Below are 26,033 nucleotides of genomic sequence, written 5' to 3' on the forward strand. Positions count from 1 at the left end.
TTCCATCTTATATTTGTGCCCGTAACACTGGCTATGCCATTCTCCTCCCATGCTGGCCTGTTCCCTAATCAGATACCTTGTCCCTAACTCCTTCAGTCAGCTACTTCCTCCATAAAGGAGCTCAAGGCATGCCCCTCACTAGATCACCAGAAGAACTGCCTTACCCACTGTGATCTGAAGAGGTAGTCTGCCAAGGCATATGCTGCCCCTGCCCCATTTTTCAGGAAGATTGTTGGGGCTGGCCCAGCCCCAGGAGGCCCAATCCAGCTTTCCACATTTAGTCTTAGCAACTGAACACTTTAGTGTCTGAATCAAACTCTATTCCCTGAAGCCAAAGGCAAAACCTACAAATTATATCAAAAGGTGGACAGAGTCTCCTGGCATGAGAGCTGTCTGTACCAGGTACAGGCAGCCTCTGGCTCACCAGAAAGGGATAATACTCAATTCACCCTAGGAAAACTGAAGCAGCAGGGGAGGAAAGGAGACTGGAAACCAAAGGTGTTATGTAGCCCACTTGAGTGACATAAATACACAGACTCTTATGTTCACTTTGGCAGTTCTTGGACAAAGGGATAATGGTGGGAAGAAACATGTAATCAAGGTTTCATTGAAGCGTAAGCTAAGGAAAAGGGAAAGAAAACATCCCCAAATAGTTGCTTCTTCTCTGAAGAAAATGTCCCAAAAGTGCCTGGGAAAGACTAGGACTAATAAGAAAAACAGGCAGAAACCCCATCATCTATATGCAGCCAGGAGAAGGGGGAGGGGAGGACTCATCTGGAGCTGACATGGAAGGAAGCAATGGTTTCCCCCCACAGGGGACCACTGAAGAAGGGCCTCTGCCTCTAGCTAATGGGCTTTCCTGTTAGTTAGCCAGGTCCTCCATGTTGGACTTTTGTGCTCACTTCCCCAGGCCTCCTACTACAGGGCTCTCTGGATTGCTGGGACCAGGCTCCCTTCATCTCTGTGTCCATAGCGGATTTCCACTTGCACTGCTCCAGCTCCTGCCAGGATTTGAACCCTTCCTCTGGGCTTGGAGGAGGGGCAATTTGAGAAGATGATATGGCAGCTGGAGTGGGTGGTGGGCTTTGGTAGTGCTCCAGTTGTCTTTGAGGTGAGTGCACAGTTGGTAATGTAGAGGAAGTGGGGGACAAGAGGAGAGAGGAGGGGGAAGAGCCACTATTGGCGCTAAAGGAAGTAGTCAGTACCATAGGTGTTATCCCTGGGGGAGCATCTGGAGGCAGTTGTGGCACCATATGGAGCTCCTGCCATAAGAAGTTTGAGGTATCACCAACCCCTGGACCTTTTGGCTGCCCCTCAAATTGTAGGGGTTGTGGCTGAGTGGGCTTTTTTTGTCCCAGTCGATGTCTTCGAACAGAATGATAGCACCTTTGGTATTTCCGGCAGAGAGTCCAGGGTCGTGATCCCCTTCCTAGCCTTTGGTGTGACCGGAAGTTCCGCCCCAGCAACTTCATGTGGTTCTTCATGGCTGACATGTCCTGGGACAGGGTGACCAGGGCGGAGGAGAGACGGGTCAACTGCTCTGTGAGGGCAGTGCCAAGGTTGTGAAGCTCCCCCCGGAGAGCATCCCCACAGTGGCAGGAAGACTGTGGGGAATTAACTGGCAAGGTTGGGGGGGCATTGACCACTGGGAGCAAGGCCAGTCGTGGGGTCTTGCTAGGGGTCTCGGTTGAGCCACATATCTGACTGTTTGAGATTCTCCTGCCCATTTGAGCTGAAATCAGAAAAGAGATCGAGTTCAGATCTAAAGGTCTGGACGACCTCCTCCCTGTCCCCTCAGACATCACTTATACTCATCTTGCTCATGTAATCCTGGCTTTCTAGAAGGAAATGAGGAGTTCTTAGGAATACAGCCCTGATCCGGGGGGAGGAATAACTAGGACCCTTCCCAGGATGATTGATCCCTTTGCTTCCATTAATCCAGTCCGTGACGAGGATAAATCACCAATTCAATTAGCATGGCGAGCTACTCCCGCTGTGCAGACGGGCACTCCTTCCTTTGGGAGACAGTGAGGAGCAGTTTGTGCTATACTCACTAAACTGATCTTTGGAGACCCTTGGGTATAGATAGCTCCATGAGGCCTTTGTGCCTGGTACAGAGAAATGGGCTCTCAGCAGGAAGGGGAGATCCAGCGCCACCCAGGATCTGCAAAGCTCTTCCTTATTCAGTCTTTTCTGTCAGCACCCCAAAGCCCCCTGGCCTCAGGCATACTCAAAAGGCTAAAAATGGACACCTTGCTTTCTTTCCCTCCAACTATTCAAGACCAAGACTGGGTTTATCTAAAGAACTTTGCTGGTTAGACCCTTAAGAAAGAGGCAAGTGGGGAATAATGAAAGAGAGGCAGCCTCAGAGTCAGGAAGATCTGGGTTCAAATCCTGCCTTCACTTCTCAGTGCCCCAAGCACTTTTTCTAAGACTAAATTGCAGAACAGATAATGACTTACACGGCTGGGGGAATGTCCTCGCTAGGAGGTCCTATCTATACCAAAGGTGTCACAAGTCCGTGGTTGTTGTTGTAAGGCAGGGATGGGGATGAGGGGAAAGGGGTTGAGAGTGAATGGAATGCTTCAGGATTTGAAGGCCCCTTGCCCACTCAGTGGCCAACTTTCTGATCTTCTGACTTGAGTTTGGTTTCAGACACGTGGTCCTTGATCAGTCCTGTCCTAGAAGCTTTTCCAGCTAACTAGGACCTATCAGAGTTTGGCACAGCCTTCAGGAACCTAGGGTGACTCGCAGGTCACACCAAGACACTAGAGAACTTTAATAGTTAGAAAGGGAAATAAGCTAAAATAAAGTTTAGAGTACATAATGGTGAAGTTGCGGAGTACTGAGTTAATCTAAGCCTAATGTAACCATAGGGATTGACACAGATTTCTTGTCCCAACTAGGATGGCATCTAACTGGTATTTTGGCCTGTCCAGCCCCCTGGGCTTTGGAAGAAGACCCTGAGCATCCTCTCCTTGAGCTGATCTAAGTTCCACTCAAATTCATCTTCCAGTTCAAAGCTAGTGCTCCTTCTGGCCCCTCCCTCCAGTTTCTATCACATTAAAAAGTCACCACAACAATAAGGGAAAAGTCATTTCTTCACACCTTCAGAAGAGCTGGCAGCAGGCTCACCCAGAGAGCGCAGGCGCTTGTTTCCTCTGTCTGGCCTTGGCGGTGATGGAGGGTCCTGGGAGGTCAGGACAGAAGTACCATTCCAGGTCTGTATGCCTTCAGGTGTTTCTGGTGGGCTGGACTGGGGGATAGCTTCAGCACCCGGTGCTGCAGGCCATAAGCAAACCAGGTTTGGCCCCTAGTGCTCCTCCACCCCTCTCTCCTCGCCCATTTAGAATTCACAAACTAATAGATCATAGGTATCAAAATCAAATAGAAAGGGGCCTCTAGGCAACATAAGGATCCCTATGGGCTGCATTTTGATTTAGAAAACCACAAATTAACATTAGCTATGTTCCACTGTATTTTTATTTTGTTAAGTATTTCCCAATGACACTTTAATCTGGTTCCTCCACACTTGAGAGTGCTGTAGGCAGTCTACGGGCCATGTATTTGACACTTCTGCCTTAGATCATTTAGTCCAGAGCTTCTTAAGGTGTGGTCCACCAACCCTGGACAGATTTCAGGGGGTTTATGAACTTGAATGGGAAACAAAATTACATCTGCATTTCAACATAATTGGTTTTCTTTGTAATCCCATATATTTTGTTTTAGGCATTTAAGAACATTATTCTGAGAAGGAATTCGTAGGCTTCGACAGATTGCAAAAGGGGTTCAGGACCCAAAAAAGGTTAAGAATCTCTGAAATAGTGCCATCCGCTCAATGTTTATCCGCTCATCTGTTTATTGTCATATCCAAACCTAGGAGAGAGCTCACAAGAGGAGGCCAACCAAGACCGAGTGAACTCTTGCCTTTCGTGTTCCACTCTCTGCCCGTGGCACTCTCTCCTTTGACTGGGCCCTCTGCTTACTCACCAAGTGTTGTCAAATCCCTGGCCTTCGTCTCCGGGGTGTCTGGCTTAGCATCCTTGGGACCTGTACAGAGGGAACATTGAAAGCTGAGATACTGGGAAGGGCCAAGCTACTGCAGAGTGGGTCCTTCGAGCATTAGTCCTGACCAAGGAGTGGGGAGCCTCTCCAGCTGGTTTCTGTTTGAAGAAGTGATAAAAGAGTCAGCTAGTCCCAGGGGCCAGCACCAGGTCCCCAGGAAAACATCTGAGACCTGACAGCAGACATATCCTCTTATCTAGTCACTAGACTCCGGCTCTGTTCCTCTGGAGGGGAAGAGATTTGTATGTATTGGTGTGTCTGAGTGTATACTTGAGCACATCTGCATTCATGTTAGAGGATCACTTAGTGGGTGTACATACATAGCTCTGTCTTTCCTGGTATTCCTTAGTATTTCTGACTAATAGTACTTGAAAAGACTGTGAAGATGCCCTTATTACACCATAGCTCTAGCTCCTCAGTAACTGAATAGATGGCCCTTGAGAGCTGCCAGACTGCCTCTGAGGCTCTCCAAAATTAGCTAGGCTAGTCCTCGTGTAAGAGACACACAGTCCGTCACTGAGCCTGCATGTCAGCCTTTCCCACCTAGTACAACCAGCCGGATCTCACCCTCCTTTGGCAGGGCCTTTGAAAATCCAGGGTCAGCATCTACAAACCCTCACCTCCATCTCCAAGGCATCAGAGGACTCAGTAATGACAGCTAACATTTATTTAGTGCTTTACAATTTAAAATGTGTTTTCCTCATGACAGGTATGTGTAGTAGCAATTTAGATTTGAAGGTGTTTCCCACCCATTAATAGGCCACGTGACCTGCTTACATCACAGGAAGTCTAGGTTACATGTGGTGGGAGGAGTTTCCTGACAGGAAAAGGAAGTTATGTCACAGAAATGCTGAGAGAGAGAGAGAGAGAGAGAGAAAGAGAAAAAGAGGGAGGGGGAAGGAGGGAAGAAGGAGGAGGGAGGGAGGGGGAGGGAGAGGAAGGGAGAGGAAGAGCACAGGAGAGAGTGCAGTTATGGCCTAATGACTGCCCTCATGGTTATTATTAGAGCTGAACAGGCTGACTTAGTTGTCCTGTGAATTCGTTTTGGGGAAGACCCCAGCAGGGGGGCAGAGAGGTTTTGGGATGGCGAGGCTCCAGGCTGTAATATTGTGTATTGAATGTTTTACTGCTCTGATAGACTGGATAAATGGCTTGTGGGATCTGGATCTCTGGTGCTGAATCAATGGTTTACTTCTTCTACCGTTTATGCGGAGAGCCTCGTATACTTTGCGATACAGAACCGCACAGGCATTTTGACAATTATCATCTACATTGTTATTACTGCCTTACTGATACAGCATGGGAGGTAGACAGCACCAGCATCATACTTATTGACAAATGAGGAAACTAGGGCTCCAAGAATTGAAGTGCTTGACTCCAGATCACATAACTAAGTGGCAGCACCAAGATTTCTATCTCCAAATCCAAGGCTCTCTCACTGTGGGAAGGGCCAAGCTCCCACACTTTGGGCCCTTTCAAAGGTGATCCTGGCCAAGGAGCTGGGCCAAGGAACGAGACCCAGAACTTACGACAGCCCAAGGCAAGCACAGCTCAGGGCTCCAACCCCGCTGGGGACGCTGAGCAGAGGAGAATGGATGCTCACACCCAGGTCATGCTGGGTCCTCACAGAGCCCTCCCCCTGCCCCTGGGACTGTCCCCAGACTCCTAGTGGTCTGCTCCACCTGAGGGGAAATGAAGGGACACTGACTAGCTCACTTGCCACACTCAGTCCTCCAGGCGCAGCCTTCGGGCCGTCAGCTTCTTCGTCTACCTCAGGCCCTCTAGAAGAGGGGCAGGGTGCCGGCACCTCAGGAGCTTCTTCCAGGTCGGTGGCAGAACAGGGATCAGCAGATGGCCCTAGAAGAAGACAGAGCTTTGAGCCTCCATAAGCCCTGACCCTGCCATTGAGGACAATTGTCTGTTAACGAATCCACCTTTGTCTCCATTCAAGAATGGGTGTGTATAGGGCCTCAGTTTCCTTAGCTGCGATATGGGAGTTGAAATAAACAGTCTCATTTACATAGTGCTTTAAGGATCGCAAAGTGCTATACATCCGTTCTTTCATTTGAAGGTACCTGTACTATTATCAGCCTCATTTTACAGATGTGGAAACTGAGGCTGAGAGAGGATAAATGACTTGTCCAGCTAGTAAATCTCTGAGATGGGATTTGAACGCAGGTTATTCCTGACTTTAAGTCCAGCACTCTGTCCACTATGCCACCTAACTGCCTCATCAGCTAGACTTTATTTATTTGTGACATCTCTGACCTGGGGACTCTTCTACCAGGGAGATAGGCTCTTCCTAGGCCAAGCTACAGGAGACAGACTACGAGCAGCGCTGGAGAGCCCCAAAGATCACATAGAGGTTGTATCCTCCTCTCTACCTGCTCAGCCTGTGGCCACTGCACTGCAGCCCTGACTACAGACTATTGATGGGGGAAGGTAGAATTCTAACGTGTCAGCATCATATTAACAGAATGCTCTAAGGTCTGGAAAGCACTTCAAATACATTCTCACATCAGATCTTCAGAACAGCTCTGTGAAGTAGGTATTGTAAATAGCATTATCCCCATTCTACAGACGAACAAAGTGAGGTTGAAAAAAGTGAAATGCTCAGTGTCACAAGGCTGGAAAATGGCAGAGCTGGAACTAACACCCAGGCTGGTCTTCTGACTCCATGTCCAACTCTCTGGACTCATATCATGAATAGATGAGATTCTAGCACTGCTGAAACCCATCCTTTCTCCTCTTCACTGCCCTCTGAGCCACCATTCTTACTCTCTGCCCCTCTCCTACTGATATTCACCTGTTTCAGCGCTGTTGGGGGTGGGGAACCCACCAGAAGTCTCTTCAGGTACATCTTTCCCATGGAGCCTGGGGCTACAGCCTGAAGTCTCCTCTACTTTCAGAGCTGGAAGGAAAAAAAGGCTCAGCAAAACCAGAATGATTTGCACAATTACCACAATACTGTATGGGTGCTAGGTGGCCTAGTAGATAAAAATCTGAATTTGAAGTCAAGAAGACCCCCAGTTCAAATCTCGTCTTAAATAATGGGCAAGCTGTGTGACCCTAGGCATGACGTTTAAACTAATTTTCTCATCTAGGCCTAGAATGTAGGCCAGTCTGACTACTCCCATTTTACAGAGGAAAACTGAGACAAGAAAATACAGAGACTGCTTGGCAATAGGTCAGTGAGTCACCATACATAATTTTCCCCCCTTTTTTTTGGAGGGTGAGGGCAGGGCAATTGGAGTTAAATGACTTGCCCAAGGTCACACAGCTAGTTAAGTGTATCAAGTGTCAGAGGCTGGATTTGAACTCAGGTCTTCCTGACTGCAGGGCTGGTGCTCTACTCACCACGCCACCTAGCTGCCCCCTTTCCCTTCTTTTAAAGAGAACAGTGTCCCCTCCCTTTCTTCCTCAATAAGAAATTCCAAAGATCACCTGCATTGAGAGCTCTCCAGTGCACAGGCTCAGTCCTCCTCTGGTCTTTGCTTGTTGTGGGGCTACTGGTACTGCCTGTGAGGGGGCTGGGATGGCTGCTGGCCTGAGAGACAGGCCCCCGAGGGATGGGGAAGAGGGAGCACTCTGTCAACAGAAAGCACACCCAGTGTCAGAGCTAGGAGAGCCCCGACTTCTCCACCTCGTTCTTCCTCTGATCCCACTAAAGAACTTACCCTTGAGACGAGATTTCCACGGCTCAGGCTCCAACCTCTGGTCTTCTCCCTCTGAGCCACCGCTGCTGCTGCTGCTGCTGCGGCTGGAGCTGGGGCTAGAGCTGGAACTAAGGCTGGGGCTAGCCAAACAGGTGAAGCGCAGGGGCCTCATGGCCAAGATCCCTCTCAATGAGTTTTCCAGACATCGAAGTGGAGAGGGCTTGGGGGCTGCCCCTGAGCAAACAAGAAGGGGCCAAAACCATTGGCTTGCTTAGAAAACAGGGGTGCTCCTACCCCCTTAGAGAAGGTGGTGTCCAGAGCCCAGGACCTGCTGTCTACCAAAGGCCCAGGACTCCGAGGAAGTGGTGGGTTGATGCAAAGAAATACCACAGTTACCCCCGCCCCCCATCACCATCTTCCTATCTTTAGTAGATCTTTTACTGGGCCTAAAGCTGGAGGAAATTATTCTACTAAACTAGATCAGGCTTTTCTGACTGACCAGAGGGGACCCAAGGGAATTCAACCAAGACCATAGCTTCTCCCACAGAGGAGCCTCTGGAGGCTCGGTAAGAATAGCTAAAGAAATCACACTTAGGGGGCAGCTAGGTGGCACAGTGAGTAGAGCACCGGCCCTGGAGTCAGGAGGACCTGAGTTCAAATCCAGCCTCAGACACTTGACACATTTACTAGCTGTGTGACCTTGGGCAAGTCACTTAACCCCAATTGCCCTGCCAAAAAGCAAAAAAAAAAAAAATGCAAAAAAAAAAAAAGAAAGAAGTCACACTTAGGGGGCAGCTAGGTGGCCCAGTGAGTAGAGCATCAGCCCTGGAGTCAGGAGGACCTGGGTTCAAATATGACCATAGACCCTTGACACTTACTAGCTGTGTGACCTTTGGCAAGTCACTTAACCCCGATTGCCTCACCTCCCCCCTCAAAAAAAAGAAAAAGGAAATCACACTTAAGGTTGTAGAATTTAGAATTGTGACTTCTGTCTTTATCTCCGGTCCATGGTACAATTTGACACAGAGTAGACATTTAACAAATATTTGATTGATACATTTTAAAAAAGTAGAGCTGGAGTGAATGCTGGAGATTGTCTGGTCCATGTTACAGAGGAGGAAGATGAGTCCCAGAGAAATCAAGTGATCTGCCCAAGGTCATACGGCTAACGAGAAGGCATCTGAGTGGCACAGTGGATACAGCACTGAGCTTGGTGTCGGGAGACCTAAATTTAAATCTTTTTTTTCTTTTCTAAATTTAAATCTTGCCATCGATATTTACTAGCTGTTTGACCCCAAGCACATCGCTTGACCTGTCTGTCACAGTTTCCTCATCTGTGAAAAGGGAATAGTAAAAGAACCTCTCATAGTGTCACTTTGAGATTCAAATTAGATAACACGAAGTACTGTGTGAACCTTAAAGCACAATATTCTAGCTATTACTACTGCTGCTATTAAGTAACAGAGCCGAGGCCCAAACGCAAGTCCTCTGACTCCAAATCCAGCGTTGCCCTGACTGTACCACGCAATTTTTTCTTCTTTGTTGTAGTTTGTTTTTTCCCAATTACATGTAAAAACAATTCTTAATATTTATTTTTTAAAATTTTTGAGTTCCAAATTCTTTCCACTCTCCCCTTCATTGAGAAGACAAGCAATCCAATAGAGGTTATACATGCACCACACAGTTTTTAAGCATCCTCCACTTTCCACAATTACCATCATTCAAAGCTCTCTAACTCTTCTTGCTAAACTTTCAGAGTGACTACATTTGGCAGTTATGGAGGAAAAGTATAGAGGGGCAGGAAGCCCTATTTTGCCTTTCAATTCTTTTTGAAGAAAGAGCCCTGTTGGCAAGGAAATGTGGTAGAGATAAAATATTAGCCTCAAGAAGTTCATACTCTAAAGGAACCACTAGGACATACATACAAAGGGATCTAAGTTCACCTTCCCCAAGGCATTTCCAAGGCCCTGCTTCAGTTGTCTTGTCTCTTTTCTCAGCCAGGTGGTGAGCAAAGGAGCTGTAGACTCTGGTCTGTGGGCTGCTGAGGTTCAGACTCTCAGAAGGGGCCTCCTTTCCACCTTGCCTCGAGCAGAGAGAGTCATGGGGCTCACTCCCCAGTCCTGTTTGCAACAAGAAAGTCAGACCTGTTGGCTCCATTCTCAGCCTCTGAGTTTCAAAGGATACAAGTATGTTGATTCCAGAGGACTAAAGAGTAAACCTATCACCCATACCTTCTGTGAGAGTGGTGATCAATTAAAAGTGAAGAGACATATATATTTTAGACATGGCCAATGTGGGAATTTGTTTTGCTGTACTATGTATATTTGTTCTGAGGCTTTTGGTCTTCTTTGTTTTAAATTGTTTAATGGAAAGGGGGGAAGGGGTGGGCAGGTGAGAAAATTGGTGAATAGTAATTAGAAGAAAAAGCAATAATTTTTTTTAAAAGGTTAGTCATATTCTCAGGAGCTCTGGCCCCTAGAATCTTTCAGGATACTCTTTGCTTCTAGACATGGCTCTTTTTATTCCCCCTGGGAAATGGGCCAGGACATTTGGGAGTGAAGGAATAGCACAGCCAGTCCTGCCAATTCACGGAGAATTGAAAGAGACTTAGTTGGTAAGCACAGGGGCCACTGACGCTGCTGAAGGCTTAGAACCCAGCCTTGAGGTACTTTGGGATACAGCGGAAACAACCCAGCATAAGGAATGATGAAGATGAAGAATTCAGAGAAACATGGGGGCCCTGCAGAAAGTTGTTCAGGGCAAAGAAAACGGAGTCTAAAGAATTAACAATTACTACAACGATGTAGATAAAGACAGCATAGAAAGCCAACAAAACCAGCACTGGTCAATGTCAGTACCACGCTGGCAAAATTAAAGGACACGTTCATTCTACTTTGGCAGGAAAGAAAACTGGCCCTGAAGGTAGAGGATCTGGCCTCATGTCCCACTTGTGACATTTCCTGTGTCCTCTTGGGGAAGTCACTTTAGGGGGACCTGTTTCCTCTTCTCCAAAACGGTAAAGTGTTGGGCTAGCTCAAGTTAGCCACAAACTCCTAATGTTCAGTCTGACTTAGGTTTGGATGACAAGTCTCTTGAAATGATAATATTTTCCCTCTTAAATCCTGGACCAGATTTTCCCTCTCCCTCTCCCCCTCCCCCTCCCCCCCCCACGCCCTCCCCCCAGGGGTAATCTCTCTGGTTTACCTTCCTTGTCTGATATCCAACTCCTGGTTTCCACTCTTCTCGATATCCCATCCCCTGCTGGAGCCAACAATGAGGCAGGCTGGCTGAGGTGGGGCCTGTTTGCAGAGATCTCTTTGAGACAGTTCTCCAGACCCTGGAGGGGAGAGCTCCCAACTGGACTCACTGCAGAAACCAAACAATCTCAGCTCTAGCTATGCAGACTGGAGTCTGAAAGTCTTGGGGCTTTGATCTCCCAAATCTCTGCCCAGGCTAGCTGGGGTCCACAAGCACATGGCCAATCATTTTCGTCAAACCAGATGTCCTTGTTAGTCCTGGCTTCGTTTTATAGACAGTACACATTATCAAACATTTATTAAGTACCTACTGTGTTCAGAGCACTTTACTAGGTAGGTACTGGTAGAGATAAAAGTTTAGGTAAGACATGTCTCTGCCCCTCAAGAAATTTATGGTCTATTAGAGGAATAAAACATCAAACACAGAAGTCTATAATACACAACGTTACCTAACAAGTGCCTTAGAGTGTTACAAAGGGAAATACAATGTCTGAGGAAACAAAGGTTGTTAACTACAGAGCGATCAAAGGCTTTCTGGATGAGGTGGGCTTTGAAAGATGAGCTAAATTCAACAAATGAAGAGAGGGAAGCAGAACATTCCTAGCCTAGGAAACAACATGAGCAAAGGTAAAAAACCGTAATAGTTTATGTTGGGCAAGAGTTGGGTGCGCAAAGGTATAAAACCATAACAGTTTATGTTGGGCAAGAGTTGGGGGGAGGGGAGGGAAGGACAATGGTGGGGAGTGAGAGCACTGCAGTTTGGCTAAAATGTAGATCATACAGAAGATATTAACATACAGTCACACCAGATTTGGGAAGGCCTTAGATGATTGAAGAGTTTAAGCTTTTCTGAGCAGAAAAACTGGATTAGACCTATACTAGACCTAGGAAATAGCTAGGTGGCTCAGTAGATAGAGCACTGGTCCTGGAGTAGGGAAGACTTGAGTTCAAAACTGACCTCAGATACTTACTACTTGTGTGATTCTGGGCAAGCTGCTTGGCCTCTATCTGCCTTAATCCACTGGAGAAGGAAACGGCAAAGCAGCATCTTTGCCAAGAAAACTCTACAGGGACAGTACTGGCGTGCTGTGGTTCATAGGATCATAGAGGCGGACGTGAATGAACCACAGCAAAGACTTAGTCATTAGAACTACACTAAAATTTTGTATATGAGAGGCTATTCTGGTAGTGGTATGAAGGACAGATTGGAGTAAGAAGGGGATTATGGCAGGAAGACCTGTGAGGAGGCAGTGCGATGTAGTAGAAACGACCTGGTCTTTATTTAAAGTGAGACGACCTGAGTTTAAATCCATCTTCTCTTATTGGCAGAGTGATGTTGTCAAGATACAACCTCCCTGGGCCTCAGTTTACTCATATGTAAAAGGAAGGGGTTGGACAAAACTATCCCTTCCAGATAACTAATCTATGATTTTTTAAGAATTCAGGCAAGGAGTAATGATGGCCAGTGGGAACAGAGAACAGGGGATGGATAGTTGGGAAAGAAGTTGTAGAAAGTGCAATCTCAGGACTAGGTAGCTATTTGTGTATGAGTGCTGAGGGAAAGGGAAGAGTCAAGGATAACCCTGAGGCTTCAAATATGGGAGAAAGAGTAAATAATAGTGTCACTACAAATAGAAATAGTAAAATTGGAAGGAAGAACATGTTTAGGAGGATAATGACCTCAGACTGTGACATGTTGAGTTTGGACTACTTGGAAGACATCCAGGTGGAGATATCCTGCAAATGGTGGGGTTTACACAGACCTGTAGGTCTGGAGGACAGATGAAAAATCAAGACTTGAGAAGAGAGACAAGCAGAATTTCTCAGGAAATAGACTGAAAGGTCGGAAAGAAGATAAACCAGTAAAGGAGACAGGAAGGGAAGCGTTAAAGAGTTAGGAGGAAAACCAAGAGAGACTGGTGTGTCTCTGAAGCCAAGGCGGGGATGGGAAGGGGAAAAAAAATGTAGTGACAGGAAGTAGTCAAAGTGGATGAGGACTGACAAAAAGGCCACTGGACTTGGCAATTAAAAGGTAATTGGTTGCAATTTGGAATTATGCAAATGAAATTATTCTGACCCAGAAACTCCACAACTATACCTCAAGGAGGTCGGTGATAAAAAAGAAAAGAGAAAAGAGGGTCATTTAGACATCTTTTTTTTTTTTAATTCAGAGAAGAAAATAGAAAGAAGGTCAGAAAGCACAAAGAAGCAAGACAGCTTTGAAAATTCCAAGTTGAACTTATTATATATTTTAAAAGAAAAGCAAGCTTTTCATAAGGGAGATCTAAAATTTCATGCACAATCTTTTTTTTTCTCACTATAAATTAAAAAGGCCTACACAAATAAATTTATTAAAAATTCATTGGTTGAACAATCTTGGTCCTTTGTTGTTATTGTGTCATTTTAGTCATGTCTGACTCTTCTCAACCCTATTTGGGGTCTTCTTGGCAGAGATACTGGAGCAGTTTGCCATTTCCTTCTCTAGTTCATTTTACAGATGAGGAAACTGAGGCAAGCAGGGTTAAGTGACTTGCCCAGGGTCACACAGCTAGTAAGTGTCTGAGGCTGGATTTGAACTCAGATCTTCCTGATCTTCCTGACTATTCCTGGCGCTATCCACTGTGCCACCTAGCTGCCCCAATCTTGATCCTAGGGAATTAATGATTCCTTTCTCATCTCAGTAGAGAGGTAGAGACTATGGATGTAGAATGTGGCATGCACTGTTAGATACTGTGTCAGTCAATTCTGCTTAAAAGTTTTTGTGGGTTTTTTTTTTAAATACAAGGAAGAGTTCACTGCAGGAGGAGGGTTAAAGGGAAATGTTTGTAATTTAAGAACAAAGGCAAAAAAACTGAAAGCACTAGAGGGTTGTTGTTCAGGTGCTAGTGTAGCCTAGATGGCCTCAGAGCTCCTTTTCCAGCTCTGAGATTCTGTGATTCTGTGATTTTGATTCTCAAGTAGTGCCAAGGACCTATTTGAATGAGATTATATGATGTGATTTTATAGTAAAGTGAATAATGGGGGTTACCCAGAGATGAGGCTGAAATAGGAAGCAAGGGCCTGGGGTAGTGAAACTTTAAAGTGGAAGGATATGGGGTCTAGGATAAGTACAAGGCAAGGGAAACTAAAGAGAGGAACAAAGACCAGGAGAGGAAGCGTGGCTTGCTGTAAGGGCAAGGGGAGGTTTCAGTGTGAGCAAGGGAGTGGGAGACAGAAGGATAAGAGGTAGGATCTGGAAGCTGGAATTTCAAAATTCTGAACCTTACAGTTGGTGCAATCCCATAAGACAATGAGGTCTAAGGCTCAGCCATGCTAGTGTGTAGCTTAAGTGAGGCACAAATGGAAGTCACTGGAGTGGAGGAGGTTAAAGACTTGTGTGGTCAAACGGTTAAAACAGTTACCAATATAGATACTTATGCTTGATCTCCCAAGGATCATGGCAGGGGATGGGGAATGAGGAACATGGAGCACAGGAGCCAGGTGGGGCTCAAGTCCCTCAATGAGTTGGGAGGTCACTGGATGGCAGCAACAAAGGTAGAATGGTACAAGTGAATCACACGGACTTCGAAAGAGAAAACCCAGTTGAGGGATGGTCTCTGGAAGTGGCAGTGGATGTCAAGGTGTGTGTAGGATAGGTTTTGTTATGTCCACTTTACAAATGGTGTTTGAGAGCGGCTCTGTGAGATGAAGAGTGGACACAGGAATGAGCTCTGAAAAAGAAAGCTGCAAGGAATATGGTGTCCTCGGGGCAGAGGAAAGTTCTGGTAAATGTAAAGGCAACCTTTAATGGCCTGTGTAATTAGATTGGAAACTCCTTGTGGGCAAGAACCAATTCTGTTCCTCATTCGGGAGTTCAAGCACTCCCTAGATAGCTGTGCCTTGTTGATTAGGTGAAATTACCCAGTGACAGAGATAGGAATGGATTCCTCAAAGTCCTCGCTAGATGATCCAAACCACTCCTACCTCCCCCACCTCATCTCCCACCATCACCGCATCTGAATAACTGAAGACATGGCCTGGGAGGTGCACCTCACCTTCTCTGCACCATCGACCCCGGCTCCCTTCTGGGCTTCTGAGATCCAGGTCCCCATCTGTGCTGCTGGCTGATGAGAAGCTATTGGGGGTGTTAAGGTGACCCAGGCGGCGAGCAGAGAGATCTTTTACATAACCATGTGTCCCCAGGGAAGAGGGAGAACCTGTGGTCACTGCTGCGTGGAAAAACATACTACATCATCAAGGTTTTGGTCCAGAAATAATCTTTAGTGATCTGCCCAAGTGAAAAATACCTCCCAGAGTGGGAGAAACAGGGACTAGACATATGATGTAGGACCCTCAGCAATGCATGAAGGTGAGATGGCTTGGCTCTGTCTATTCCAGGATGAAGCAAAAATTCCCTGGATTCACCTATAATCTAGAATACAAGACTAGTCCAGCACCATGGGGTCAGAAATTAAGAGTTGGAAAGGAGCCCTAGAGGACATTTAGTCCATCCCCGTCATTTTACATATGAGGAATGTTTGAGAGGTGAAGTCACAAAGAGCAGAGCTGGGACCAAACCCAGGTCCTCTGACCTCCAATGGGCCATGCTTTCTACTGTGCCACTGTCAGGGACGATCCAAAGAGCATATAGAGAAGCCAGCTAATTCTGTGGTATCGTTTGACCCATGGCTCAGAACATCTCTTTGACAGTCTGCCACAGGGCCTAAAAGTCCCTTTAGTCATTCCTTTCAGTTAAGGCATTGAAGGCCACTGTTAACATGTGACTGTTGTTTGGATGAGGTAACCCACTGACCCAATTGTACTCTTTCATATACTCAGCAAGCATTCATTTACCAAGTTCAACAGCAGAACATTGAAGGCCCTGTGGGACTGGAATGAGACAGATGCCTTTTGATGAGAGGACTCTGTGTAGTTGTCTGGTGAGGGTAGGCCTGTGTAGGGCACCCTAGTGAGGCAGGGGCAGCCTCTCTTTTTAGAACTCTAGGATCATCAAATCAGGGAACCACATGAGGGCCCTGTGGACTAAGGTTTTTGAAGTGAAATCTAAAAGGGTGCTGGGACAAACTAAATTGAGGTTCTGCTGGGGTGTCCCAGTTAGGATTAGGTAGGCCCCTCTCTCCCTCATCACTTAATATCTCTCACTTCCTCTATGACGAGCACCACACACTTACCTTCCACATGCCACTTCCGGGCCCGTGGATCAGACCTTCGCTGAACTGTCTCCACCTGCCCAGGGCTCAGGCACCAGTAGTTGCTCAGTGGCTGGGGTCGTAATGATCTGTTCAGGGGGATGTCCTTCAGATAGGTTTCCAGGGCCTCCAGGGGTGAACTCTGGGCACTGCCAGCTGGGACAAGAGACATCCCTTTACAATCGTCATCATCAGCAAGATACCAATGTTGCATGACACTGTTCCATACTTCAGGCCTCAACATAAGGACCACAAGGAGACCTTGGCCCCAGGGAAGCCAGTTTGTAAGGGAATGCCCTTATGGGCAATACTGAATCTCCTTTCTAATGATGCAGAGAAGTGCTCCATGCTCAGCTCTGGGACAAGGAGTAAGAAGATGGGGGACTTTAGCTTCATGTTAGTCATTAAATCATTACAGAAAAGAGGGCTGTGAAAACAATCAGCATGTTGGAGCAAAGGAGCAGGGACAAGCTGAATATGAAAGGAGTGAAAAAAGGAAACAAGAACTGTCTTTAGGTCCTTACAGAATCAATGGTTTCTAGATTTTCTCCATCTCAGTAGGTAAGAACAAAAGCTCCTTAGAGATCATCAAATCCAGCTCCCTCATTTTACAAATGAAAACACTGAGGCAAAGCGACAGAATGTGATTTACCCAAGGTCTCGTAGTTATTAGGCAATAGAATCCAGGTCTTTGGGCTTCCAGGCCAGTACTCTTTTTGGTTAGATCATGTTGTATCATTACTTAGCACTGAGCAAGAAGGGGGCTTAATCTGCAGTATGAGGGATTATTTGAGACTAGGTATTAGTATTAGAGATTAGGGTACACTTCATAACATAGGGATTCCTCACCCATTGGAATATGCAAATGTCCTTCTCTTGTCCTTCAGGATAAGGGTAGGAACCAGAAATTTTGTGGAGAGCTTTCAGAGCCTAAAGTCTCTGGGATTCTCAAATAATCAATAAACTATTGAAAAATGAAAGGACAGGCTTTATTTCCAGGGAAGAAGGACCAGTTCTTTCTCTATTTACTATCAGAGTTCTTGTGAGCGGGAAGATAGAAACTGGGAGCCCACAGGGCTGACAGACAAGGAAAATGATGCACCCAACCCAGACTAATGCACTTTAACCCTCCCTTCTGCTGCACCAGCATCCAAGGCTCACCTTGGTTCACTGGGGTCCAAACTGGCACCTCTGGCTCCCCAAGGTTCCCGTCGCCCTCCACGCTGCTACTAGTGGAAGAGCTGTGGCTAAGTACACTGCGCTCGCAGGACACTGGAGTGGGAGTGTCAAGGATGTAGCTCTGGGGGCTCTGGGCCCAGACATCCTCGCTGGTTCCTTCCATCTTAACTGCAGAAAGAATCATGTGCTGAGAGCTAGGACAGAACTTGGAGGTCATCTAATCTATGATACCTTCATTTTAGGGTCTGCACAAATGGACAGAAGCATGCACCCATCACCCTGCAACAACCCAAAGAAGTGAAGTAGTTTCTCAGGTCACGGAAACAAGAGGATTTGAACCTAGATCCTGGAATCTGAAGTCAGTTCTCTTTCTACTGGCATGAATGTACTGACCTATAGTTTGCAGATTCCATTTTCTTAAAAAAAAAAAATCAGCAGATTTCCCTTTCTCTGTCCCCAGGCTCTATTTCTCTATCATTTTTAAAGGTGCCTGACGGTGACTCAGGATCATGTCTGCCAGTTCTTCTAGGTCTGGTGACATGAACACATCAAGGGCGTCAAGCTGTTGTCTCACTAGTCCCCTACTCTTGTTGGCTAGCCAACTCCCTATTAGGCATTTTTGTCCCATCCTTTCCAGCCTGAACATCATTCTCCATGGCAGAGAAAACAGATGCATAATGAACGTTGAACAGTTTTGTCTTCTCTCTGCAGTTCAGATTACTATCTTACCTATGCCAGAAGCAGTGCTTTCACTTCTTTTCCCCCCGAAACGCTGAAAAAAGCCTAAATCCTTGTTCTTAGCTTTCCCAGCTCGGCTCAGTGGCCACCCTCAGTCTCTCCCCTCTCCAGTCTGATCTCCGCAACATTACAGAAATAATCTTCCTGAGGGACAGATCTGGGTCACTCCCCTACTCAACCACTTTTGGTGGCTCCCTAGGATAAAATATAAGCTCTTTAGTCTCGCATTCGAGTCCTTCCTCAATCTGGCTCCAATTAAACTTTCTCACCTAATTTCACATTACTTTACATCCTAGCTAACCAGCACCAACAGCTCCCCAAATTTGTGCGTTGAAAGCCATTCTGCATTCCTGAAATGAATGCCCTTCTCCACATCTACCCTTTGGAAACCTTATCTTCCTTCCTGGCTCAGTTCAGACAACACCTTCTTCCTGAAGCCTTTCTTCCCTTACTCCCTCTACCCTGATACCTCGGCTCCAGGTGAAAGTGACCTCTCTCCTCCAGTTTTCCTGGAGAACTGTGTCTGGAAATTTCCTTGGTCCCCTCATTATTTCGTTGCCTTGTATTATACTTATCAATCAATCAAGAAGGATTTATTAAGCACCTACTATGTGCCAGGTACTAGTGCTAGGGGTTCAAAAAGGCAAAAGGCCATCCCTGCCCTCAAGGAGCTTACAGTTTAATAGGGAAGATGATACATAAACAAATATATACAAAGCAAACAAATATATGCAAGGCAAACTAAATGCAGGATAAACAGGAAATGATTAACAGAGAGAAGACACTGGAATAAAAGGGGCTGGGGAAGGCTTCCTGTAGAAGGTGGGATTTTAGCTGGAAGTAAAGGAAGCCAGGGAAGTCAGTAAGTGGAGTGGAGGAGGGCTAGTGTTGCAGGTGTGGGTGACAACCAGAACCAATCCCTGAGTGGAGAGATGGAGCGTCTTGTTTAAGAAACAATCAGGAGGTGAGGCAGCTAGGTGGTGCAGTGAGTAGAGCACCGGCCCTGGAGTCAGGAGGACCTGAGTTCAAACCCGACCACAGATACTTCACACACTTACTAGCTGTGTGACCTTGGGCAAGACACTTAACCCCAATTGCCCTGCCTTCCCCCTCAAAAAAAAAAAAAAGAAACAACCAGAAGACCAGTGTTACTGGATGGCAGAGAACATGTATATACTTATCTTATCTGTGTATATGGTACTTTCCCACTGCCTTCCCCAGTCTAGTAGAGTATAAGCTCCTTGAAGTCAGACTGTATCACATTTAACATTTATATCCTCCAAAGCTAGCACAGTGCCTTGTATCTACATAGACTGGGCATTGTGTAAATGTTTTTGCAGTGAATTGTAGAACAAGAACCACTAAGGCAGAGCCAACAGCTCCTGCCCACAAGCCAAAAGTCTCTTCTCTAGCTTTCCCTAACCTCCTCTGCTGGCTGTTGGCCCTAAGCTTGGCCACAAACCCTGATAACTGCTATGAAGAGACTCAGAAAAGAAACAAGTGTATTGATTTGATGTTCTAATTAGCCATCCGCCCCTAAAGCAGTGTGACCTGAGGCTGCAGCAAATGCTTAGTAGTTCTTCTAGACCCAAACCTGAAACTTGAAAAGACACAGAAAATCCTAAATAAAATCACCAGCTTTCATCAACTTTGCAAGTCAACTTGCACTTTCATTCTCACCTCATTAACACATTCACTTGCACTTGCTAACATCCTCACACAAAGATTCCTCCTGTATTTTCTCATTTATTAGAAATAGGTTCCAATGCTCTCTACTGCTATGTAGCCATTAGTAAATGGGAAAGGTTGGTGATGCAGGGTTCTCTCTTATCCCCCAGAGAAAGAAAATAATCAGAGAATCAGAGTTAGGAGCTCAGAGTTCATTTGGTCTAGCCCCTACCCAAAAATATTCCAACAAATGTTGATCCAGCCTCTACTCAGAAGCCCCTAAAAAAGTTCTGTGTGGTATAATATAGTATTGTATAGTATTATATTGCATAGTATCGTAGAAAAAACACATAAACTGAAGTCGGAGGACCTGGGTTCGAATCCCAGATCTTCTACTTACTACCTATGTGTCCATAGGGGAGTCACTTAATTTCTCTGTGTCTCAGTTCCCTCACCTGTAAGATGAGGAAGTTGAGCCTCTAAGGTTTTTTCTAGCTCTCATCCTATGGGGAAACTCACCACCCTATAAGGCAGACAATTTTATTTCCAGTTGACTTTAATTCATAGAATCATAGGCCACAGATTTAATAGAGAGCTTATTATATAAATTAGAAAACTGAGGTCCTCTGAGATTGAGTGAAACCATCCAAGATGGCACAGCTAGTAATCGGCCCAATAAGAAGTTGAAACCAGCTCCTCGTCCTCTGACTCCAACACTCTTTCCACTAGGACCAGAGGCTAGCCAGTCTGGCAACCTTCCATCTCCTCTGCCACTGCCCATCTCTCTATACCAAGAAAAGCAACCCTCTGGGCACAGACCCTAGAGACCCTGCCCCACCATGAACATTCTGGGCATAGTAAATCTAATCAGTTTAGGAATTCACCCCACGCCTGATTTGCCCTCGATCAGAGAGTGAATGAGACAATTTTCCCTTCGTCCAGCCAGCCCCTAGTCCAGGCTTTGTCCCATTCAGATGTCACACACCAGGGCTTAACCACCGCAGGCCTCCTTACACCCCGTCCCCGCTGTCACCTGTGTACCTCCCCCAACACTTTGATTTTCCGGAGGACAGTAGTCAATTGGTACTGCAAACAATCCCTGTTATTGCCTAGAGCAGACCAGAGCTCCCTTCCCCAGCCATCAATATGTCATACCCCCCCCCCAATCCAAGAGTTCGTCACCATTTTTGTGGAAGTCTTTGGCAGACTGGTGAAGCCTATGGACTCTTTCTCAAATAGTATTTTTAAATGCATACAATAAAATACATAGGATTACAAAGGAAACCAGCTATACTGAAATACAGTTTTCAAAATACTTAAAAAAAGAAAACAAGTTCATATACCCTCAAAGTAGGAATCCCTTACCTAGTAGAATATAAGCTTCTTGAGGGCAAGGAGTGTCAAACTTTTGCATTTCTCTCCCCCACCTAGCACCTAGTTTATGCCATACAGTGGTGATATCAAACTCAAATACCAAACAGCAGCATGTTGATATAGCCACAAATTAACATTATCTGTGTTTTATTATATATTTATTTACTCTGTTAAATATTTCCCAGTCACATTTTAATCTGGCTCAATCCACAGGCTGCATGTAACCTGGGTCATGTGTCTGACACCTTGGGCATATAGAGAGCTCTTAATAAATGCTTGCTGATTGATCTCCACCAAATTAAGCTGCTGTTTCCTAGGAAGTCTTCTAAAAAATACTGAAGCATGGCACCCTGAAACTTCCAACCCTTGGTGTGGGTAAACCTTCCCGGGCTATGGAGAACAAATTGAATCCCTTTTCCACATAAAATAACAAATGAAAAATAGGGGTTGGAAAAGAGAAATTAATGCAAGTTAATTTAATGTGCTCGTATAGTCCAAAGTCAAACATAAATAATTCTAGGATTTCCCATGCCTTAATGTCCAGCTGTAAGTGGCAGTGTCTGAGTACTGACTGAAAAAAAAATGTTGTCTTGTTTCCTTTTTCTTTATGTCCTGTCTCTCTTGCTGAATTCCATGCGCACTCCAGGAGGTCGGTGCCTGGGCCTTCTCATTCTTGATTCCCATCACAACTCTTAATACAGGGATGGAACAAGCAATCAATCACAAACGAGGTAGTCTCTAAGTATGGGGTGCTCTGTACAATCTTGGCTAAATGCATATGACATATAGGCTCAGAATCAGGTTCACTTTTATCCCTAGACAACACTCAAACAGCACTAAAGGTCATTAATCTAGAGTAGGTCTAGGCCTATTTGGAGGAAGGAAAACAAGCATTCCATGAACTAGAAGAAAACAAGCATTTATTAAGTGCCTGTTATATGCCAGACACTGTGCTAAAGACTTTACGAATCACCTTGTTTGATCCTCATAACAAACCAAGGAGGTGGTGCTATTATTATCTTCATTTTACAGTTAAGGGAACTGAGACAGACAGTTTAAGTGATTTTCCCAGAGCCACATAGCTAGAACATGTCTGAGTCTGAATTTGAATTCAGGTCTTCCTGACTCCACACCCAGCACTCTACCACTCCTCCAGCTGCCTTTCCAGTCCAAGGTTTATGGGCGTGATAACCCACCCCTTACCTCCAGAATCCTTCTGCCAAGTGCCTGGACCGTCTCTCTGCTGCTTCACCCCTCCTCCTGGGAGGCCAGCACATCTGGCTTGAGTTTCTGGAATTTCTTTAAGACAGTTCAGCAGGCCCTGGAGTGGGGAATTCTCTGAAATGGTTTCTGCCTTCACTAAGGGAAGAAAGAAAAGGCTTTTAGCCAAAACTCCACAGGCATATTCTTTGGTTATGTGACCCTCAGTCACAGGGACTGTAAAGAGTGAAATGGGAACTCACAGGAGTCAGGAGTGGGGAAGAGTCCAGGGCTGGGATCTGGAGACCTGGGTTCTGGTTCTGACTCTTCTATTAAGTTACTGCCTGGTCCTGGGGGAAAGTCAGTATCTAAGTTAGTCAACTTCCACATGCCTCGATTTCCTCATCTGGAAGATAGTAAGAATGATACCAGTCCTTGCTGGTTGTTTTCTGGGGATGAAGTTGGGAAACAGATATGATAGTGTCACACAAAGTTAAAAGGAAGATGGCATCATAAATGATACGCAGTAGTTTGGGGCAGCAGGCCGGTGAGGATGGTACCTTTAAGTAGTTTTCCTATGCCCGGGAACCAAAAATTAACTACTTTACTTTAGTGAATGTCATTTCTTCTAGAGACTTCAGACCATGTGATATATGTGTATATGCATATCTGTATGTAGGTAGGTATATACAAACTATATTCTGTTTGTCCAGACCTGTGACTTAATTTGGTATGTGGAATTCCCAGTGAAGAAACTCCCTCCACCGAGGTAGGTCTGTACCTGCTCCACAACTTACAGAGTTTCCCGAGTTTCCTCGGGCCCCGAGAATTCAAGTGTCTTGCCCAGAGTCAGAGAGACCGTATGTGTCAGAGACAGGACTTAAACCTGGTGCATCCACAAACTGAAGTCAACTCTCTTTCTCACAAGCCCCCTGACTCTCATGAAGGTAAAGCATATATTTACTATTAACAATAATAAAAGCTGGGTGACTTTAAATAAAAAGAAGCAGTGTGGTGTAGTGAATAGAGAGTTGGCCTTGGAAGCAGGAAGACCAAGACTCAAGACCTGCCTTTGACGTACATACATACACACGCTGGCTGTGTGACCTGGAGCAAGTCACTTAACCTGAGGCAATTCTCTAAGATTACAAATTGCAGAGACAGTGCAGACCTGTGTCGGCAGAGGGAATTTCCTATGCCAATGAAATCACAAGTATATCCTCTGAAAAATGATTGTACATCAGCAAGAAGAACACAATAAGTACTCAATAAAATCTTGTGGATTGGTTAAATACATAACCAGACATACTGGACCACTGGATAGCTGTTCAGGCACGACTCTGGCCATTTCCGACCTTTCCTGGCCTTTCCGACCCCCAAGTGGGTGGGTCATAGCCAGTTCACAGGTGAATCACAGACTGAAAAAGAAGGGTAGGGAATCATTCTAAGAAGGGAGTCTGTCTGGTCCAGCTCCCTCTTCCTTAGAGGTCCTTAAATCACAGATAGAAAGAAGCCCACAAAGTAGATTCCAGCTTTCTAGCTCAAGTTTTCCCCTCATCGTCACCCCCAACTCCAAGAACACAAAACAGGGCCATAGTCTGGATCAACATCTCTGCTGCCCTTCTTCTTGGAGCCCAGGACTCAGAAGCTTTGGCCTCAGAGACAGGGCCCTCGGGGATACTGGCTGTATGTGACTCACCCGTCCAGGGTGTGCCTCTGGGTCTTTGGTCTGCGGTCATTAGTCTCATACCCCCTGGGCTGCTCTGAGGAAGTGATCCAGTAACAGGAGGCCGGGGGTGCTGGGGTCCCTGGACGAGAATTTCCTTCAGGCAGTTGATAAGGCCTTGGAGAGGGCTGTTCTCAGAAGAACTTCCTATGGCATTTGTCAGAGCAAACATGAAGTCAGTGCAAAAATCAGGATTCTTCGAGTTACTCTGTCATAATCAACCCTGGTCCTGGGGAACAAATGACAAGATGTTTCCCTCCCATCCTAAGAGGTGAGGGCCAATGAAAGTGACTAGATGCTGTCATCTTGTCAGTTTCACTTAAGTGTTTATCTTTGCTACAAGGAAGAGCTCAATGGGACATACCAGGCAAAGACAGTTCTGCAAAAGGCACTGCTAAAACTTGAAAGGAAGAACAAACGCTGGATCCGGATTTAGGGGCCCTGGATTCAACTTCTGACAACACTTTCTAGATAGGTCAGTCAATAGTTCTGTTCCACTAAGACCTACCTCACAAGGTCTTAAGAGAAAAATACTTCGTAAAACTCCCCCCACATGTTTGGTGTTGCTACTCTGCCTTACTGACTTGCATAATTTAAAATGAAGCCAAGATTTACTGCTACGATATTTCTAAAAGTATCCATTCTTTTTAAATGTAGGCAGTGATATTAAGGGCAGCAACACAAGGAAACCGGTGGTGTCTGAGATCAGACCTAAAGAACTCCTTTAACGTAAAAAGTAGGAAGATAATAACATTAACAAGAGGCTGGAGAAGCCCTTTCTTCAGAGAGCTTTAAGAACGCCACATAAGGTGTAGATAAAGAAAAGAGACTGATCCCCTAAAAAACAAACACTAGTACACAAACATTCAAAAGTATGTTACAACCCTTTCAAAGCAGTTTCCTTGTGAGGCCATAAACCTATTCCAATGGGCCATCACTGGGTTCTCTTATAGAATCTTAGAGTTGGGACTCCTCTTTTGGAATTGTTGTCAGTGCCATACTCTGTTCGATATCCTCCATGGCGACAAATCTTCATCCTTTGAGGGTGGCTTTAATTTTTAAAAATAGCCAAAAGTCACTTGGAACCAAGTGTGAGGAGTAAGATGAGTGAATAAATTGGCTAAGACCATTTTGGGGCAGAAAGTGATAGGTGATTACAATAAGACTGATTCTCTCCTACAGAGAGAAGTAGTTCAGCCATACACTGTAGCCTTCTTTGTGCCCTGGGCTTCTGATTTCATGTCACATCCATTATGGAAAAGAACCATGGTAGAATGCAAAGCCGACAGCATCAGAGGACCAGGGGCCTGGTCCTAGTCCTGGTCCTTGTCCTGGCTCCACTTCTTGCCAGGTGGGTGAGCTTAAAGGAATCACTGACCCTTTCTGAGGCTTGTTTCCTCACCTGTAAGGTGGAGATAATAGGTCTACTCTTAATTACTTTTCAGGATTATTGGGAAGGTAAATGGTATATTGTGGGTAAAACTGCTTTGTAAACTGCAAAGCCCTCTACAAATGTAAGCATAAATGTCATGGATGAGTTATTCTTGCAGCAGGGCAAAATCCGGACTAAATTAAAATTAATCAATGAAAGATTATTTAATCCCTCATACTAGATTGAGTAGACAAAAAGATGAATGAAGGTTAGTGTGGATTTGGGAGTGGCTGAAACATTCCAGGAGCAATGGTTGTAGACAGTTGAGAGCAGTTTTCCACTGTTTGGCCTGGAAGTGGCAGTTTTATGGCAAAGACAATTTCTCATAGTCTTAACAAAGTGCGAGCACATAGTAGGTGCTTAATAAATGCTTATTGATTGATTTCAAGGTAGCAACATCTAGTCTACCCACAGTCCTTTGCAGTAATGTCAAGCTCCCTAGAAGCACAAGGGAGTGAGACAGGCCTCAAATTCTGATTCTATATTGCCATACCCCTAAGAATGAACATCATTTAAGAGCTTAGCAATGTACCAAGTTGTAAATGAAAA

General features: G+C 45.5%; 1 protein-coding gene across 2 annotated transcripts in view; it reads right to left on the reverse strand.

Annotated features, from left to right (window-relative positions):
* Positions 1–539: 539 nt before the first annotated feature.
* Positions 540–26,033, reverse strand: part of KRBA1 (KRAB-A domain containing 1) — a 35,156-nt gene continuing 9,662 nt past the window's right edge. For both annotated transcript variants that reach the window (XM_036759089.1, XM_036759088.1), the window contains 15 exons: positions 24,026–24,199; positions 22,590–22,676; positions 22,330–22,485; positions 17,329–17,514; positions 16,150–16,323; positions 15,013–15,186; positions 10,926–11,087; positions 9,665–9,841; positions 7,743–7,955; positions 7,510–7,653; positions 6,872–6,976; positions 5,782–5,922; positions 3,991–4,050; positions 3,109–3,282; positions 540–1,732 (listed from right to left, as the gene is read on the reverse strand). In XM_036759089.1, coding sequence (XP_036614984.1) covers positions 867–1,732; positions 3,109–3,282; positions 3,991–4,050; positions 5,782–5,922; positions 6,872–6,976; positions 7,510–7,653; positions 7,743–7,955; positions 9,665–9,841; positions 10,926–11,087; positions 15,013–15,186; positions 16,150–16,323; positions 17,329–17,514; positions 22,330–22,485; positions 22,590–22,676; positions 24,026–24,199 — 2,993 coding nt within the window. In that variant the 3' untranslated portion in view covers positions 540–866. The remainder of the gene's footprint in view (positions 1,733–3,108; positions 3,283–3,990; positions 4,051–5,781; positions 5,923–6,871; positions 6,977–7,509; positions 7,654–7,742; positions 7,956–9,664; positions 9,842–10,925; positions 11,088–15,012; positions 15,187–16,149; positions 16,324–17,328; positions 17,515–22,329; positions 22,486–22,589; positions 22,677–24,025; positions 24,200–26,033) is intronic.

This window comes from Trichosurus vulpecula, chromosome 5, assembly GCF_011100635.1.
Source record: "Trichosurus vulpecula isolate mTriVul1 chromosome 5, mTriVul1.pri, whole genome shotgun sequence".
Lineage (NCBI taxonomy): Eukaryota > Metazoa > Chordata > Mammalia > Diprotodontia > Phalangeridae > Trichosurus > Trichosurus vulpecula.